Raw genomic sequence first — 19514 nt, forward strand, 5'->3', positions numbered from 1 at the left:
GGAAATACATTTAAATGAATTCAAAACAAGTGAGAAACACCATGAATTAAGCACGATAAACACTTTTAATTTTCAACCCATCATCCCATAAACATTCTCAACAGAAATGATCATACTTCAGTTGAACATTTCCGATTATAAGCACAATCCACACACAAACACAAAAATACAATCAATTAGACTGATCACTCACTATCAATCATTATTAAAAAAAAAACAGTTCAAACCACAGACATGAGATGATAGCATGTGCCCCACGTTAATTCCAAATGAAATAGAATGATTAATAGAAGAAACTTGACATAGGTGATAATATTGATGGTTGCACTTCCTGTTGGTTAAAGAACAAACATATTTCCCCTTGTAAGTAGAAGTAGTTTAAGTGTTGTGTGGACCATTCTTCAATTGACCGCCACAGTTTCATGTAAGTTTTTAATGAACACATAAGTGTTTGAAACTCCAAAAACACACTGTGTTTATCATGCGAGACAAACACGATTATTAAGAGCGAGAAAGACTAAAAAGCTAAAGGACATGACCAAACCAGAGGGGTCACTAGTACAGGCCATTCGGCAGTGGGAGAGTGGGAGAGGTCAAACAAGGATAAGACATTGTGTCAGGTATTTGGAGGGGAATTTGAAAAAAAGGAGAGAAAAAATACATAATGAACTTGACACATACAGTAACGCCTCATTATGGACCATGTACTATGTGCATTATATACAGTAGAGCACAATGGATGCATCCAGTGGAAATACCCTGTTTGGGTCAGTGGACTCTATGTGTAAGATCTCACTATAACAGTCCACGGAAAACAATAACCTTTGCAGATTGACATACAGGAAGACAATGGGTGACAGACATAAATATTCAAGTAGCATTACAATAGCAATGCTTCCCCCAAAACAAACACATCGGTAATGTGTTTTGCAGATCAGGATGGCTTGGATTGAACATTATTGCAAAATACATGACGTAAACTGTTAGTGCCCATTTGACAACCATACATAATGAGCTGAGCCAAACCAATGAATAAAAAAGTAAACTGGCATATAACTCAGTGTAATTTCACTCAGTAGTCCTGTTTAGATTTGAGTTCATCCATCATTTTGGCCCTTGAAATGTGCAAGTATGCCAAAACTGTGCAAGTATGCCAAAACTGTGCAAGTATGCCAAAACTGTGCAAGTATGCCAGAAGTAACCTGTCTGTCTCTTTTACATTTGATCATGTCTAATGGATATATAAACACTTTAAATGGTTCATCGTCAAGAGCCCGAGGGGGATCAAATATATAAACAATTCCATCGACCAGCAAACATAAATAAATAAATAAAACAGAAAGCTGGCATGACTTTTTTTCCCATGGTCCATCTCTTCCTGTGCTCCTTCACATGGCATCAAAATGGAACCGGTGTGCTTCCTGTCTCTTCTCCCGGTCGTCCGCTTTCTGAAACCCACACAGGGCAATGGTCAGGGGTCACGAGTCAGACCAACACAGACAAGCAGAGTCTAACAGTCAGCGATGGAGGGAGAGAGAGACAGAGAGGTGGGGCTGACACCATTATAGAATTGTAATGAAACCGGCAGACCTACTGAGTGGTCATGGCTACAATCTGAGACAGGCAATCATTATTGCAAGTGTTAACGGGATCTCACTTCCACTTACGATTACATACCCTCTACGGATTCATGAGGATCATTCATGTTTATTTTTGAGCTTTCACTTGACAACAGGCAGCACATAAAAGGCACGTATGATGAAAAAAAAGAGGGGAAGCTTCAAAAATGCAGCGGAGATGAAGCTGACAGATGTGTTCTGGAACTACTCGCCATATGACAGACAGTCCTGATGGAGGACACCGACATCTAAGCAGAGAGTCTGTCGGCCGTGTCTGTGCTGCTCAAGACTTAAGGGAGCAGACTGTCTTTAGGACTGAGTGTTCAGTTACTTCCACTTGTTCTTATGGCGTGTACACAGTACATGAACATACTGTTATACGCTTCTCAGGTCTCATTCAGTGAACTGGCTTGTATATCCTGTCAATATTTCTATTTCACTGTGGTGTAGGAACACAAAATAATTGAGTGTTCAGGGGATATAGTTGTGTCGTTATTCCGTGCGCGATATCCTCAGTTATTTATTGAAGGGTCTGAAACCTCCTGATTGAATGTGAAGTTCAGTAACACGATAACTTGACCTATTTGAGAGGTCTACTGTATGTGGTAACCTATCCATACTCTGTGTTAAGGCTATGGGGCCTTGAACTAAGCATAAAAGAAGACCTTTGTCACAATGTATGCATTATGCAACGTGGAGGCATAATGCAGCCTTCACTGCTCTGAAAAACCCTGCATTCTGTTTAAACCCACACCAAAACACAAATGGCTCAAACAAACACTGATTGATTCCTCAGGCATGAAACCAAAGTTATCGGACAAGTAAAGAGAATCCAAAATACCTCTCAGATTTACAGCTAGGCTAAAACAGAGAAAGCAGTTTTATTCAAATATCGACAAGCTTTCTTATCTTTAACAGTGTTCTAACAACACTTCCTGAGCCAGTGTCAGCTGTTGCAGGAGGCACTGTGTCTCAAACCAGCCTCTGACGTCTATTTGATCATTGAGATTTGTGGAACAAATAGTAGGCGTCAGCATAAATATGAAAAGTAAATCGCCCATCGCAACCGTGACCTGGCCAACCCCATACCGCAATGCAAATGGAAAGGTTTATGGAGATTATTTCTCTCCAAATGCTGTTTTCCCCCCGCGTGAAAGGTTAGACTCTCTTATCTAAGAGAGCCCCTTCAATGATGGTGTGTTATTGTGCTGGGCAGAGTGAGTCAGATAGAACAGGAGCACTCAGCAGCAGCCGGGCTCAGATATGACTTCAAGGCAAGCACACTTACAATGCATATGGCATACCCGACTAGACAAAAAGATGACAATGGGTCACGACCCTCCCCCATTAAAAGCAAACAAAGGCAGGTACACACGCTCAAAAAGACCCACCACAGCGGAGATGTCAGCCATCCCAATACAACAGGAACAGAAACACACAGCCTCACAAGGATTGAGACGTCACACTGACACAAAAACAGGCTGCCGATTCAAAAGATGTGACTCATCAGCTGCAACAGTAATAACATGAAGCAGATATAAAGGTAACTGCCAAAATAATGGAAACACTTGATTAAATAAGGTATGCAAAGTATATTAAAAGCAGGTGCTTCCACACAGGTGTGGCACATGAGTTAATTAAGCAATGTCTAAAACATGTATTAATCATGAAAATGATCATATTTAAACATGCTGGGCAGGCCATTATTTTGGCTACCAAGGCTATGCCCCCATAGGATGACAATGCCCCCATCCACAGGGCACAACGTGGTCAATGAATGGTTTGATGAGCATGAAGAAAATGTAAACCATATGCCACGGCCGTCTCAGTCACCAAATCTCAAACCAATTGAACACGACTAGGAGATCATTGAGTGGCGCCCGAGACAGCGTTTTCCACCACCCTCAACAAAACACCAAATCATGGAATTTCTCGTGGAAGAATGATGTCGCATCCCTCCAGTAAAGTTCCAGAATCTCTGCCAAGGTGCATTGAAGCTGTTCTGGCTCGTGGTGGCCCAACACCTTACTAAGTCACGTTATGTTGGTGTTTCCTTTATTTTGGCAGTTACCTGTATCTATGAAAATGAAGGGGACTCTGAACTGAAGTACAGATCATCTAAACAAATGAACAGCTAGCTATTACCTGAGCTCTCATTACCTTGGCCATCATGAACATTATCAGTCAATCAACCTCTAATCAACAACGGACAAGGAGCCATGCCTCTGCCAAAATATAATTGCTGGGCTCAGTTCCTCAGATATGGAGCCAAACATGTTATTTTAATGCAGAGTCAACTCCAATGAAGCTAGTGTTCCCGGAACAGTTCCCTGAGCAGAGAGCAATTATGGCTTCCAGCGTGCATTATAAAGCACCCACAGCAGATGGCTTTGAGAAGACGCCAACGTTGCTCGGCCTCGCTCGATGGAGAAACAGACCAGCCACGGCTGTACTGGGATGGGGATGAATTGCTCCGTGGTGTGTGCACGGTAGGCTGGACACACACCCCACATGCATGTCGGCAACAGTTGCATGCAAACACATGCAAATGAGCACAAGTTTGCGAAATTCAAACAATACAAGATTACCTTAAAACTCAATGTAAAATTCACAAACACCCACAGGAATGTAGCAAGACAACCAACACACACACACACTCCCTGGAGGACATATTTACAGGGATTACGAACAAAATATTTGATATGCTGAAGGAGCAAAACAAAAGCAATTACAGCCGAGCGTCCTCACTGGTTATGGCCCTCTAACAGCCGTGCTGGAGCTCTGTGGGAGGCTAGAGGACAGGGCCCATCTGCTGGTTCTGACCCATCTGTTCCTCTCCGAGTGAGCCCTGTTCCCACAGCGGGTCTCCTGCTCTCTGGACGAGCACCAGAGCTCCCCAGCAACCCCCTAGGGCCAGGAGAAGAGAAGACCCCCACCAGATACTATGGACTGGCAATGGTGGGGAGGATGAGAGAGGACACACACTGCTCTGACCAGAACATAACCGGCTTTGGCTCAGACTATTAAGAGGAGGGGGAGGAGGAGAGGATAGTGAGGAGGAATGCAAGGAAGAAGAGGAAAAATGACAAGACAGTACAGCTAATAATGAATGGGAAGAGAGGAGGTTGATGGTGCTCATTACTATCGATTAAAACAGCAAGTGATGATAATGACGACGATAAACGGTGTAAGCGACGTATGTGTCATTCCGTTCTTACCTTCTCCTGCCAGTGGAGGATGCCAATGATGACTAGGATGAACACACACACTCCACTCAGAGCGATGGCGGTCAGCAGGACTATGTTACTGGGGGTCAGATATAATTTGGCACTCCAACTAAAACAGGGAAAGGGTAGGAGAGAGAACGAGCGTATCAACTACTATGTGACGTGAAACTCGTTCAGAAAAGGCACGTCTCATCTCTTCCAACCCTATCAGAACGTAAGAGTCAACGTGCTATAATTTGGCATATTTTCCTTTATCAGTGGCGTTATTTGACAATAAAGTTCCTGTAATCCCAAAATATGAAAATACACTGAAAGTATGACGTGTTAGGTCAAAACGAATCGAGAAATGCTACATCCCTGTCAGAGATGAACCATTTCAATAAGATCAAAAACAAACAATGACAAGCTCATTTTAAAGTCTTTCGATGCACATATTTTGTGACTATTGAAAAGAACGGAGAGTTCATTTGAACGGTTTGACTAAAAACAAGAACAGGCCCAGATTGTGGAGATACAATATTATTCTACAATAAATGGCTGAAGAACAATACACCTGCTCAAATATTAATCCAAAAAACCTTGTGAGAGAACTTCATTAAGACATTCTATCAGAACTAATAAACACATTAAATATTAGTGGTGAAAACAAAAACTACCAATAGCAACGCAGGACACAAAATTAGACACAATATGTTGCGTTAACCTGTGCCCAATAAACATTATGAGACTGAAAACACCTTCTTTACACAGCTATACACTGAGCATTCACTATAATGTAGGAACAGTACATGATGTATGCATCTACCTAATGTGGGTGTGTTTTTCTGAGTAATAAGTTAGTGTAGTAGCTATATACAGTGCATTCGGAAAGTATTCAGACCCCTTGATTCTTTCCACATTTTGTTACCTTACAGCCTTATTCTAAAATTTAATAAACATATTTCTTTTCCCTCATCAATCTACAAACAATACCCCATAATGACAAAGCAAAAACTGTTTTTTTTTTGCAAATGTTTGAAAAATAAAAAACTAAAATATAACATTTACACAAGTATTCAGACCCTTTACACAGTACTTTGTTGAAGTACCTTTGGCAGCAATTACTGCCTCGAGTCTTCTTGGGTATGACATTACAAGCTTGGCACATCTGTATTTGGGGAGTTTGTCCCACTCTTCTCTGCAGATCTCAAGCTCGGTCAGGTTAGATGGGGAGCATTGCTGCACATCTTTTTTCCAGGTCTCTCCAGAGATGTTTGATCGGGTTCAAGTCCGGGCTCTTGCTGGGCCACCCAAGGACATTCCCGACTTGTCCCAAAGCCACTCCTGCGTTGTTGTGGCTGTGTGCTTTGGGTCGTTGTCCTGTTGGAAGGTGAACCTTTGCCTCAGTCTGAGGTCCTGAGCACTCTGGAGCAGGTTCTCATCAAGGATCTCTCTGTACTTTGTTCCGTTCATCTTTCCCTCGATCCTGACTAGTCCCCCAGTCCCTGCCGCTGAAAAACATCTCCACAACATCGCCACCACCATGCTTCACCGTAGGGATGGTGCCAGGTTTCCTCTTGGTTTCATCACACCAGAGCATCTTGTTTCTCATGGTCTGAGAGTCTTTCGGTGCCTTTTGGCAAACTCCAAGCGGGCTGTCATGTGCCTTTTACTGAGGAGTGGCTTCCATCTGGCTACTCTACCATAAAGGCCTGATTGGTGGAGTGCAGCATAGATGGGAGAACCTTCCAGAAGGACAACCATCTCCACAGAGGAACTCTGGAGCTCTGTCAAAGTGACCATCGGGTTCTTGGCCACCTCCCTGACCAAGGCAATTTAATTTACCACAGGTGTCAAGTTGTAGAAACATCTCAAGGATGATCAATGGAAACAGGATGCACCCGAGCTCAATTTCAAGTCTCATAGCAACGGATTTGAATACTTAAGTAAAAACATTTGCAAAAATGTCTAAAAACCTGTTTCCGCTTTGTCATTATGGGGTATTGTGTGTAGATTGATGAGGGAAACAAATACTTTAATCCATTTTAGAATAAGTCAAAGGGTCTGAATACTTTCCGAAGGCACTGTATATGCAAGTGCAAGCTTTTGTCAGAGTGCGTGTGTTCCATGTGTTGGTGAGAGAATGTGTTAGCTGGCCATACGGAGAGAGAGAGGGGGGGGGGGTTCTGCCATCTGCTGGCACTCCTGGGGGTAGAACTACATGTGAATGACACAGAAAACCAATGGAAACATGTCCTGGGCATGTTTGTGGGCGTCCCAAGATGTATGAGTGTGTGTGTGTGTACCTGCGGGGCTCGTTGTGTGGGTATGGAATGACTATGAGCTGCGAGTTGGGGATGATGGCTGTCCACTCCTGCTTCCTCACATCCTGCAAGGCAGAAACAGAGAAACTGTTATTAGTGCCTCGGGGAGGCAGAATGAAGGGGCAATAATGGAAAAAGTCTAGTTCAAAGCAGGCAATATATCCCACACTTCTCAGTGCAGATTCAATGTAGGGCCTGAGTCATTTCCTATATTGCACCACAATTTGCTCTCCGGCTCCAGAGTTTAAGAAACTTCATTCTATGAAGATCAAGCTCAAAAGCTTTTCAAAGCCAGCTTCTGTATTAATTACAAAAGGTAATTTTCCCCTCTTCAAGTTGCTACTGGATGGCAATCACTGGCAAACGTTAAATTCATCTTTCTCACAGAGTCCTCTAGGGAAGAGAGACTCATTTCCGACCACACATCTATCATTTGGCAACATTAAGGGATAAGGAAAACACACTTGCTCGCTCACGCACGCAGATGCACACGCAGTGTGTGCCGCCGGTACTTTGCGTCCTCGTTTACCCAGAACCACCCTAATGAGAGCCCAGGGGTTTCAGCTACCTATACCCGAGCTATTTAAAAGCCATGCATTTAAAACACAGACAGGCTAATAAATTAAATAAATGAGGTCTGCTGAAGTATCCCCCTGGTGTCAGCCTACTTCCTACAGTCCCATTAGCTGGAGTATCGTTACAATGCTGAGGGTTGTGTGGGTTAGGAAGCCGCGCATATGACTCCTTCCTGACACTGAGAAATGTCAATAGAAGTGAATGACACACCTACATCGCTCAGCGATGCATATACTATGTAAGGCAAAGACTCAAAGCGATTCAGAGCTGCAGATTCAGGGATTTTGATTGTTTGTGTTTGAGGCGAAATAGGTTAAAGGAGAATAATGACGAACTGGAATGAGTCACCTTGAGCCAGTGCACTGTGAACAGTGTGCTAGTTCATTACAAGTTGCAGTTCTTAACCTCCTAAGCTAACCCTGACATGTTGCTCTTCAATGCAGTGTGGTTTATGCAGAACGGCGGTGAGAGACAGTGACAGGCTGAGCTTCCGGCGCTTTGGCTAAGAGAAGACGCCTGCGTTTTAGAGGAGGAAAGCGTTTCTGGGTTTTCAGAGAGCGTTTCAAAGGAGAGAGCTGGGTCTGAAGTTGGGAGTGAAGTGGGTTTTTTGGGAGGCGAGAGCAGAGCGGGAATCTTGATTAGTGAAGTAAACCTTGTGAGGGGAAGAAAGGATCCTCATGGGATTGAGACAAGTGTACAGGAGGAGAGTAGAAGTAGAACACACTCCCTCCTCTCTTTCTCTCTCTCTCCCTCCCTCCCTAACTCCCTCACAGGCCTCCTGAATGTTTTTCCCTGTGAGGGAGGGTTGAAGACAGTTCCTATCTGTCTCTCTCAGGTCTATCAGAGACAGTCAGACACACAGCTGTTCATTAAATGTGTACATTGAGTGTACATTTTTTAGAAACACCTTCCTAATATTGTGTTCCCCCCCCCTGTTCCACAGGGATGCTGGCCCAGGACTCCAATGTTCACCACAGTTGTGTCAAGTTGGTTCGATGTCCTTTGGGTAGTGGACAATTCTTGATACACGCGGGAAACTGTACCCAGCAGCATTGCAGTTCTTGACACAAACCGGTGCACCTGGCACCAACTACCATTTTCTCAAGGCTTAAAAATCCTTCTTTAACCTTTCTCCTCCCCTTCATCTACACTAATTGAAGTGGATTTAACAAGTGACATTAATAAGGGATCATAGATTTCACCTGGTCAGTCTATGTCATGGAAAGAGCAGGTGTTCTTAATGTTTTGTGCACTCAGTGTATGTAGCACTGAACGCACCATATCCATACACCCTCTGAAGGTAAAAATTGGTTAGCATAATACAAAGCATTATATTTTATTAACTGCTGTGTGGGGAAATGTGAACCTTTGTGGAAACATTTTCTTGCATTACTCAAAGGGTGCGAGCGATAACAGAGCACGTTGCTGTACTTCAGATGCCTTACTCTGTACGAGCCTCGCTCCCAAGGTAGTGAGGTATGGGCAGAAATTTGCAATGCAAATCCGCTATGATGAAGACCTCTGTTCTTTTCTTTGACAGGCGAGGAACGGGAGCCAGCGTCTCAAATTCAAATAAGCCGCGCAGGGGAATCTATCGAGGAACCGACAAACGGCATTCCAAACGGCACGCGATACGAGAGACAGAAGGCTGTCGCTCCACACGAACCCACACCACATGCCAATGTTTGAGGTAGCACAAAAGTGGGGGAACGAAGAAGATAACAAATTATTTACTGCACAATAGATCTACTTATCATATTGCAACAGGAAGAAACATGTACAGCATTTACATCAACCTGCAATATAGTTAGTGTCAGTATCAGTGGCTCTGGGTGTGTTCTCCACATGGGTGCATTGACTAGAAAAAGTATTTCCATGGTGCATTAACTAAGACCTGCTGTAGCTCCTACTGCATCCTGTCCTGTGTTTTGTCTGGCATCTCCCTCCTCTCCGCTCCCCTCCCCTCCCCCAGTGCTGCGGCGCACCATACAGTACCTTGTCCCCGAGGGGCCGGGGGATACCCACGTACAGGTGGTCCAGGAAGTTGGCGCTGCGCCCCAGACCCAGGACGGTGTAAGGCAGCTGCAGGGAGAGGTGGGCCGACTGGCTCAGCTGGCCCGCTGCATGGAGGGGAAAACAAAGGAGCCATTAGAGCCATTCAGACCCATAAACAAGTCTCATAAAAAAAGACACAAATCAGACCGTCCTATACCTACCGTCGCCCAGCCCAGAGGCTTTTACCACCTTCCACCACCCCATCACTGGCCCCACGCACAGGCCCTGCCAAGCGCAGCCGACGTAAATCACCCTCTTTACAGTAAACAAAGAGAGCACCGCAGCAACAAATCAGGATAAATGTGGATGGATTGCATGGCTGGTCTGGACCCACACTCAGATGGAAGCCTGTTTTTACATTTACAACATGCAGCAAGCAAACGCTTCAATGACTGAGTATAGTAATATATACTGTCCACATAGAAAGAAACACACTGTGTTCTGCCTAGCTATTATGTACACACACAGCCTCAGTATAGAGCCTAAAAGCCTGGGGTTGAATGCCTGTCTATCAGTGAAGCACAAGTGTAACTCCATCTTGAGAGAATCTATATACTACCTTCCACCAATCTCCATTGTAACAGTTTGAAACGAGGACCATTAGTCCAGCTCCTCTGAAATAAAAGTGTGTGAGAGAGAGAGAGAGCGAGATTTTGAGCCCTGTTCCTGCTTTTCCGTAATTGATTGCAGTGACGGAGCAGATTACATCGTGCAGCTTCAGAGCAGTTGCTGTAAAAGCCAAATGTAATCGCTTCAATCATTACAGGTAGAAATATGGTACCGTCTACATTTCTGTTAATAAAGTGGCTTTCCCATTGTAGCGACACTGATTCGGAGGTCCACGTCACAGCGCGAGTTACACCAGCAGGCTGACTGCTAATATGGACACCACACTGATCCCTCCCATCAGCGTTATGATACAATAGCAGGTTATTAACTCTTGACACAATGCTATAGTCGTTCATTACAGCGAACAGTGCTGATTGTAGACGGTGCTGAATAACAACTTAAAAACATGAACTTACTCATAAAAACAGCAGCTCTTCTCTGTGTTCACGGAGTTTCTATCAACCTTGCTGTACATTCAAGGCTTCTTTTTACAGTCTATGGCTCGAGGAAACTGAGCTGTCTGATTGGCCAGCAGTAGGCCCAGAGGTGCACTTGATTTGCTATCTGGGCCTGACGGGCAGGCAGAGACATGAAATGGTTCAAAATGGGAACATTTTGCCTTCCCGCCGTTAGGGCTGCTGAAACAAATGGCGCCAACAACGCAAAAAAACAAAAAAAACAAAGATAGGAACGCAAATGAATGTTTGGTGATTGACAACGAATGCCTTGGAGATCGACCCGTTGGTGACCACTGGTGTAGATAAAGGGGCCAAGAGAGGTTAGAGAAGGATTTTAAAGCCTTGAGACAGTTGAGACATGGATTGTGCATGTGTGCCACTCAGAGGGTGAATGTGCAAGACAAAATATTAAGTAAGTGCCTTTGAACGGGGTATGGTAGTAGGTGCCAGGTGCAACGGTTTGTGGGTTTCCCACGCTCAACACTTCCCCGTGTCTATCAAGAATGATCCACCACCCAAAGGACATCCAGCCAATTTGACACAACTGCGTGAAGCATTGGAGTCAACGTGGGCCAGCATCCCTGTGGAACACTTTTGAAACCTTGTAAGGTCCATGCCCTGACTAACTGAAGCTGTTTCTGAGGGGAAAAGGGGCTGCAATTCAATATGAGGAAGGTGTTCCTAATGTTTTGAACAGTCAGCGTATATGTTATGTGTGCAATCAATTTAGTCCTCTCTGGACACTCACTAAAGACTGTGTTATGTATGTGTGGTGGGGAATGAGGTGCAGTTTCATTATGTTCTGACCAGGGGGCATCCAAGACCCTACAGCGGGGAGAGACGGGTTAATGATACTATTAAAAAGAAAAACACCCTACCTCTGTTCGGTAAAAAAAAAAAAAAGTCTAGAGGTGCTACCGTGCTGGAAAAAAGGACTAAGGAAAGCTAATGACTTCATCCATGTACATTAAGATGTTGTTTGAATTCTGGGTAACTGTCCTGGCTCTACTTTCTGGCTCTAGAGAGCTGAGGAAGGAGTTGCAGTTTCGGCTTTGTCCACTAAATGAGAAGACTCACACTAGGAGACCACACATAAACTGACAGAGTAACCTGATTAAGGTGTATATTGCTTCATCAGAATGACTCTTTGGATAAAGTGATATGGTTCAAAACGTGGCCAATGCATAAAAGAGATTATAAACAATATTTTTGGAGGGGGGGGGATCTTTATCTATACTGTCAGGCACAGGACCAAAGGTTCAGACACACACACACACACACACACACACACACACACACTAGTCAGCAGAAAGAAGTGTGAGCACTGACTTGTCCCCATCTGAACTGTTGTCTCAAAACACACACACACACTGCAGCTTCTCCCTCCAACTGAATGGCAGAGCGAGCTCAGGAAGGTCATATCTGTTTCGTCAAGGTAATAAATGTTTGAAACTAAGAAACACACACGCACCTCTCTCCCTTCTCGACTTTCAAAATCCTCACTTTAAAACGACCTTCTTTCCGGTGTTTTCTTCCCCCTGTCTCACTAACGGAGTGGGTGAGCACACTAAACCATGTGACACAGACGGGGTGACACGCCACAAGATTCTTCCCTTGATGTGATTAGATTAGTTAACTCAAAGCAGCCTTATAAAAGGTTTTCAGTCAGAGATCCACGCTTGCCATACTGAGTTGAAATATCGAGCCAAGACATTTTGACTTGAATAACATCTCGCTCGTGAACTACAGAGCTGAAACGATTTGACACTTTGGCTTTGGATAATAAAGGCAAGTACAAAAGCATATGAGTGGCAGACATGACCTCTGCTGGAGAGTCGACACATCCTGGGTGATGCGGAACAACGTCATCATCTCACTGGCTTCTTCTCTGGCCAGCTCTCATTGACCTATTACTGACCACCGTTCTCAAAAGTTGTCGTTGCACATCTCGCACTACAAGAGCGTTGCACATTTTGTGCAAATAAAAAAAATCAAACGTTTGACAGTATCGGGGCGTCTGGGATGGGTCAAAGACAGGAACAGTAGGCTTCTGATTGCGTCTCTGACCCGCTCACATTAAACAAGCATTGGTGACGGCCCGGAGCAGACAATGACATTGGGCGCCGGCTGGAGGATGTGTCACTCAGAGAGAGAGGAAGCTGGCTTAGGGACTGCCACTCTGCAGGTGCGGAGGTAGGCTGAAGAGAGGCCATGCACTGGGGGGGGGGTGCTGGCTGGAGGAAGGCTGGAGGTGGGATGGGGGTTCTGGCTAGCTGCTGCGGCCTACAGCCTGGAGTGGGAGTCTTATCTCTCTGCAGCGCGGCCGTGGAGCACACAGACAGACCTTGGCCAGGCGCTCCAGCCTGCAGCACATGACTGACAGGCTCCAATCCCCCTCTCAGACCACAAAACGGATTCAGAGCAGCCAGCCAGCCAAACAGCTCCCAAAGAGCAGGTTTACTCAAGGAACCTTACGCTTCCACAGCTTATCACATTCACTCATTCCCAGGCTCTCTCCAATCTGGGTGTGAGGAGTGTCAAGCATGTTGAAAAGTACCACACACACACACACACACACACACACACACACACACACACACACACACACACACACACACACACACACACACACACACACACACACACACACACACACACACACACACACACTCTAGAGTCTCCGAGTTTTGTCTGTGTGGCAAACAGAGCAGAACACATCATCACACCCAACAAGTCAGGACTCCTCAGCTCCAAAAGTTAATTCAGAAACATGTGCGAGTACAATACACACAACGCACACACAGTTAGCCAAAGAGACACCCCCCCACCCAGCATTAAAAGCCTCAGAACATAAAAGTTGCAGTGCTTGCTCTCCTGCCCCACAGAGTTCAGTTATCTAGTGGAGAGGAAGAGGTGAGGAACTTAGCTAGCTTCACAACAAATGGGAAGGAAAAGCTACTCTCCAGTCTCCTCCCCAACCACTCACTTCCAACACTGCTCTGGTAAGTCAGGGAACAAGGGAGGAATCTCACAAGTTCAAACATACAGTTGAAGTCGGAAGTTTCCAAACCCCTTATTCCCTGTCTTAGGTCAGTTAGGATCACCACTTTATTTAATGTGAAACGTCAGAATAATAGTAGAGAGAATGATTTATTTCAGCTTTTATTTCTTTCATCACATTACCGGTGGGTCAGAAGTTGGCATACACTCAATAAGTATTTGGTAGCATTGCCTTTAAATTGCTTAACTTGGGTCAAACATTTTGGGTAGCCTTCCACAAGCTTCTCACAATAAGTTGGGTGAATTATGGCCCATTCCTCCTGACAGAGCTGGTGTAACTGAGTCAGGTTTGTAGGCCTCCTTGCTCGCACACGCCTTTTCAGTTCTGCCCACAAATATTCTATAGCGTTGAGGTCAGGGCTTTGTGATGGCCACTCCAATATCTTGACTTTGTTGTCCTTAAGCCATTTTGCCACAACTTTAGAAGTATGTTTGGGGGTCATTGTCCATTTGGAAGACCCATTTCGCCAGGCCGCAATTGTAAATGAGAACTTGTTCTCAACTTGCCTACCTGGTTAAATAAAGGTGGAAATATATATATATATATATATATATATATATATATATATATATATATATTATATATATATATATATATATATATATATATATATTTGCGACCAAGCTTTAAGTTCCTGATGTATGTCTTGAGATGTTGCTTCAATATATCCACATAATTTTCCTTCCTCATGATGCCATCTATTTTGTGAAGTTCACCAGTCCCTCCTGCAGCAAAACACCCCCACAACATGATGCTGCCACCCCCGTGCTTCGGGGTTGGGATGGTGTTCTTCGGCTTGCAAGCTTCCACCTTTTACCTCCAAATATAACGATGGTCATTATGGCCAAACAGTTCTATTTTTTGTTTCATCAGACCATAGGACATTTCTCCAAAAAGTACGATCTTTGTCCCCATGTGCAGTTGCAAACCATGGCTTTTTTATGGCAGTTCTGGAGCAGTGGCTTCTTCCTTGCTGTTGCAGGTTACGTCGATATAGGACTCGTTTTACTGTGGATATAGATACTTTTGTACCCGTTTCCTCCAGCATCTTCACAAGGTCCTATGCTGTTGTTCTGGGATTGATTTGCTTTGGGATTGGTATTGATCTGTTCTGGGATTTGATTTTATCACTAAAGTAGGTTCATCTCTAGGAGACCGAAAGCGCCTCCTTCCTGAGCGGTATGACGGCTGCGTAATCCCATGGTGTTAACACTTAATTTTTTTTCTGAGGTCTTGACACAACCCCAAATCCGTAAACATGGGCACCCTCAAAGATATCATCCTAACCACCTTGCCCTCCAAATACAACTCTGCTGTTTTCAACCAAGATCTCAGCGATCACTGCCTCATTGCTTACATCCGTAATGAGTCTGCGGTCAAACGACCACCCCTCATCACTGTCAAACGCTCCCTAAAACACGAGCAGGCCTTTCTAATCGAACTGGACCGGGTATCCTGGAAGGATATTGACCTCATCCCGTCAATAGAGGATGCCTGGGTATTCTTTAAAAGTGCCTTACTCGCCATCTTAAATAAGCATGCTCCACTCAATAAAAAATAAAAAACATGAACAGATATAGCCCTTGGTTCTCTCTAGACCTGACTGCCCTTGACCAGCACAAAAACATCCTGTGGCGTACTGCATTAGCGTCGAATAGCTCCCGTGATATGCAACTTTTCAGGGAAGTTAGGATCCAATATATACAGTCAGTTAGGAAAGCTAAGGCTAGATTTTATTTATTTTTTTAAACAGAAATTTGCATGCTGCAGCACAAACTCAAAAAAGTTCTGGGACACTGTAAAGTCCATGGAGAATAAGAGCACCTCCTCCCAGCTGCACACTGCACTGAGGCTAGGAAACACTGTCACTACTGATAAATTCACTATAATTGAGAATTTCAATAAGCATTTTTCTAAGGCTGGCCATGCTTTCCACCTGGCTACCCCTACCCCGATCAACAGCCCTCCACTCCCCACAGCAACTCGCCCAAGCCTCCCCCATTTCACCTTCACCCAAGTCCAGATAGCTGATGTTCTGAAAGAGCTGCAAAATCTGGATCCCTACAAATCAGCCGGGCTAGACAATCTGGAGCCTCTCTTTCTAAATTGATGTGCCAAAATTGTTGCAACCCCTATCACTAGCCTGTTCAACCTCTCTTTCGTATCGTCTGAGATTCCCAAAGATTGGAATGCTGCCGCGGTCATCCCCCTCCTCAAAGGGAGAGGCACTCTAGACCCAAACTGTTATAGACCTATATCCATCCTGCCCTGCCTTTCTAAAATCTTCGAAAGCCAATTTAACAAACAGATCACAGACCATTTCGAATCCCACTGTACCTTCTCCACTATACAATCGGGTTTCAGAGTTGGTCATGGGTGCAACTCAGCCACGCTCAAAGTCCTAAACGATATCATAACCGCCATCAATAAGAGGCATTGCTGTGCAGCCGTATTTATCAACCTGGCCAAGGCTTTCGACTCTGTCAATCACCACATTCTTATCGGCAGACTCAACAGCCTTGGTTCCTCAAATGATTGCCTCGCCTGGTTCACCAACTACTTCTCTGATAGAGTTCAGTGTGTCAAATCGGAGGGCCTGTTGTCCGGACCTCTGGCAGCCTCTATGGGGTTGCCACAGGGTTCAATTCTCGGGCCGACTCGCTTCTCTGTATACATCAATGATGTCGCTTTTGCTGCTGGTGATTCTCTGATCTACCTCTACGCAGACGACACCATTCTGTATCCATCTGGCCCTTCTTTGGACACTGTGTTAACTAACCTCCAGACAAGCGTCAATGCTTCTTTTAAAGGAGCAATCACTGTACAAATACCTAGGTGTCTGATTAGACTGTAAACTCTCCTTCCAGACTCACATTAAGCATCTCCAATCCAAAATTAAATCTAGAATCAGCTCCCTATTTCGCAACAAAGCATCGTTCATTTATGCTGCCAAACATACCTCGTAAAACTGACCATTCTACCGTTCTTCGACTTTGGCGATGTCATTTACAAAACACTCAACAAATTGGATGCAGTCTATCACAGTGCCATTCGTTTTGTCACCAAAGCCTCATATACTACCCACCACTGCGACCTGTATGTTTTCGTTGGCTGGCCCTCGCTTCATACTCAACGCCAAACCCACTGGCTCCCGGTCATCTACAAGTCTCTGCTAGGTAAAGCTCCACCTTATCTCAGCTCACTGGTCACCATAGCAGCACCTACCTGTAGCACTCGCTCCAGCAGGTCACCCCCAAAACCAATTCTTCCTTTGGCTGCCTTTCCTTCCAGTTCTCTGCTGCCAATGACTGGAACAAACTGCAAAAATCACTGAAGCTGGAGACACATATCTCCTCCATCAGCTTTAAGCACCAGCTGTCAGAGCAGCTCACAGATCACTGCACCTGTACATAACCCATCTGTAAATAGCCCATCTAACTACCTCATCCCCATACAGTATTTATTTATTTATCTTGCTCCTTTGCACCCCAGTATCTCTACTTGCACATTCATCTTCTGCACGTCTACCATTCCAGTGTTTAATTTCTATGTTGTAGTTACTTTGCCACCATGGACTATTTATTGCCTTTACCTCCCTTATCTTTCCTCATTTGCACTGTATATAGTCTTTTTCTACTCTATTATTGACTGTATGTTTGTTTATTCTATGTGTAAATCTGTGTTGTTGTATGTGTCAAACTGCTTTGCTTTTTCTTGGCCAGGTCGCAGTTGCAAATGAGAACTTGTTCTCAACTAGCCTACCTGGTTAAATAAAGGTGAAAAAAATAAATATATATTTAGATTTTCCATTGATGTCAAGCAAAGAGGCACTGACTTTGAAGGTAGGCCTTGAAATACATCCACAGGTACACCTCCAATTGACTCAAATGAGAAGCTTCTAAAACCATGATATAATTTTCTGACACACACACACACACACACACACACACACACACACACACACACACACACACACACACACACACACACACACACACACACACACACACAAAACACACCGCAGGCTTTTGACCTTCATTGGTCACACACATAATCTCAAATGGTGACCAGCGTGACCAGTAGCAATCTTTTAAACACCAGTGTATAAAGAATTCACACTGGCTACATCAAATCCTGCGTAGGTTGCACACAGCGAGACACACAAAGCCTCACCCTCACATCTTCCCAAGGCCCCGGATCATCTTTGGGCAACCTGTTTGCGGAGAGATTCTCAACATCCGTCGCTATAGAACCCCCCCCCCCCCCCCGATTGGGCACTTTCACAGCAATGGGAGGGACAGGAAAGGACACATAGGGGCGATTGCAGACACTACGGCGGCAGGGCCTGGGGGGATAAAGGAATGAAGTGGTACACACTGAGCCACAGCTAAGCCTGGGAGAGGAGAGGGGGCCCTCAGCGCCCACACAATGCAAACGGCAGATTCAGACGTTGATTTGTGGGGAGAAGCGGGTGTCTGTAGTGGAGGAGATAAGTGGCGTGCCCATAGGGCTCTTCTCTTATCACTGGTGCTCTCGCAGGAGGAAAAGACCAAATTAAAGCTCACGGCACCGTGGGTGACACAGTGTTTGCTGAGATCCATCAGCGCGTCACGTCTGATCATCAGAAACACAATGAGGAGACGGTGAATGAGGCAAAACTGAGACCTGGGTTTGACAGATCCAAGACTGGCATTGAGAGAAGAGGTAACCAGAATAGGCAGTGACTTCCAACATGCTGGTTGTTTTCACTTGTTCCCCCATCTCTCCTTCTCTCTCGTTCCCCATCGCTCCCTCTACATATTCATTGCTCCCTCTCTCCATCGCTCTCTCTCTCTCTCTCGTAATTGGACACCAGGCTGCAGTTGAGATGTGCCCTCTAATACAGGTTACTGTGGCGACAGAGCAGCCACTGAGAGGCATGCATATCTATTACATTAGGGGAGCACGGAAGATATTAGGACTGAGACCGTTACCACTGATGGAACACAGTGGTGAACATAACACACACACCACAGGGAGAAGTTATGTAGAGACAATATTAACACACTACAGGGAGAAGAGGAGATGTAGAGACAATATTAACACACGACAGGAAGAAGATATGTAGAGACAATATTAACACACGACAGGAATAATAGGAGATGTAGAGACAATATTAACACACTACAGGGAGAAGAGGAGATGTAGAGACAATATTAACACACTACAGGGAGAAGAGGAGATGTAGAGACAATATTAACACACCACAGGGAGAAGATATGTAGAGACAATATTAACACACGACAGGAATAAGAGGAGATGTAGAGACAATATTAACACACTACAGGGAGAAGAGGAGATGTAGAGACAATATTAACACACTAAAGGGAGAAGAGGAGAAGAATGACAGAGAAAGAGAGGGAGAGAGAGAAAGATATAGTACGCGTGAGAGAACAAGACAGAGTGAGCGAAAGGAAAGAGAGCGAGTGTGTTGTGTGGTTTTGTAGGAGAGATAAACAGGAGGAGTTGAACAGGCGGAGGGGTAATCCTGCATTCAATTTGAGACCAATTAACTGGCCTGAGTGCAGAAACCCACAGGAGGGAATCATGGGCAGAACAAAGCTCTG

At 44.8% G+C, this 19514-nt stretch overlaps 1 protein-coding gene across 2 annotated transcripts in view; it reads right to left on the minus strand.

The window, feature by feature from the left end:
* Positions 1 to 46: 46 nt before the first annotated feature.
* LOC135504927 (T-cell immunomodulatory protein-like) overlaps positions 47 to 19514 on the minus strand; it is a 139724-nt gene continuing 120256 nt past the window's right edge. For both annotated transcript variants that reach the window (XM_064923877.1, XM_064923868.1), the window contains 4 exons: positions 9721 to 9845; positions 7132 to 7214; positions 4838 to 4955; positions 47 to 1448 (listed from right to left, as the gene is read on the minus strand). In XM_064923877.1, the coding sequence (XP_064779949.1) occupies positions 1389 to 1448; positions 4838 to 4955; positions 7132 to 7214; positions 9721 to 9845 (386 nt within the window). In that variant the 3' untranslated portion in view covers positions 47 to 1388. The remainder of the gene's footprint in view (positions 1449 to 4837; positions 4956 to 7131; positions 7215 to 9720; positions 9846 to 19514) is intronic.

This window comes from Oncorhynchus masou, chromosome 2 (genome assembly GCF_036934945.1).
Source record: "Oncorhynchus masou masou isolate Uvic2021 chromosome 2, UVic_Omas_1.1, whole genome shotgun sequence".
Classification (NCBI taxonomy): Eukaryota; Metazoa; Chordata; class Actinopteri; order Salmoniformes; family Salmonidae; genus Oncorhynchus; species Oncorhynchus masou.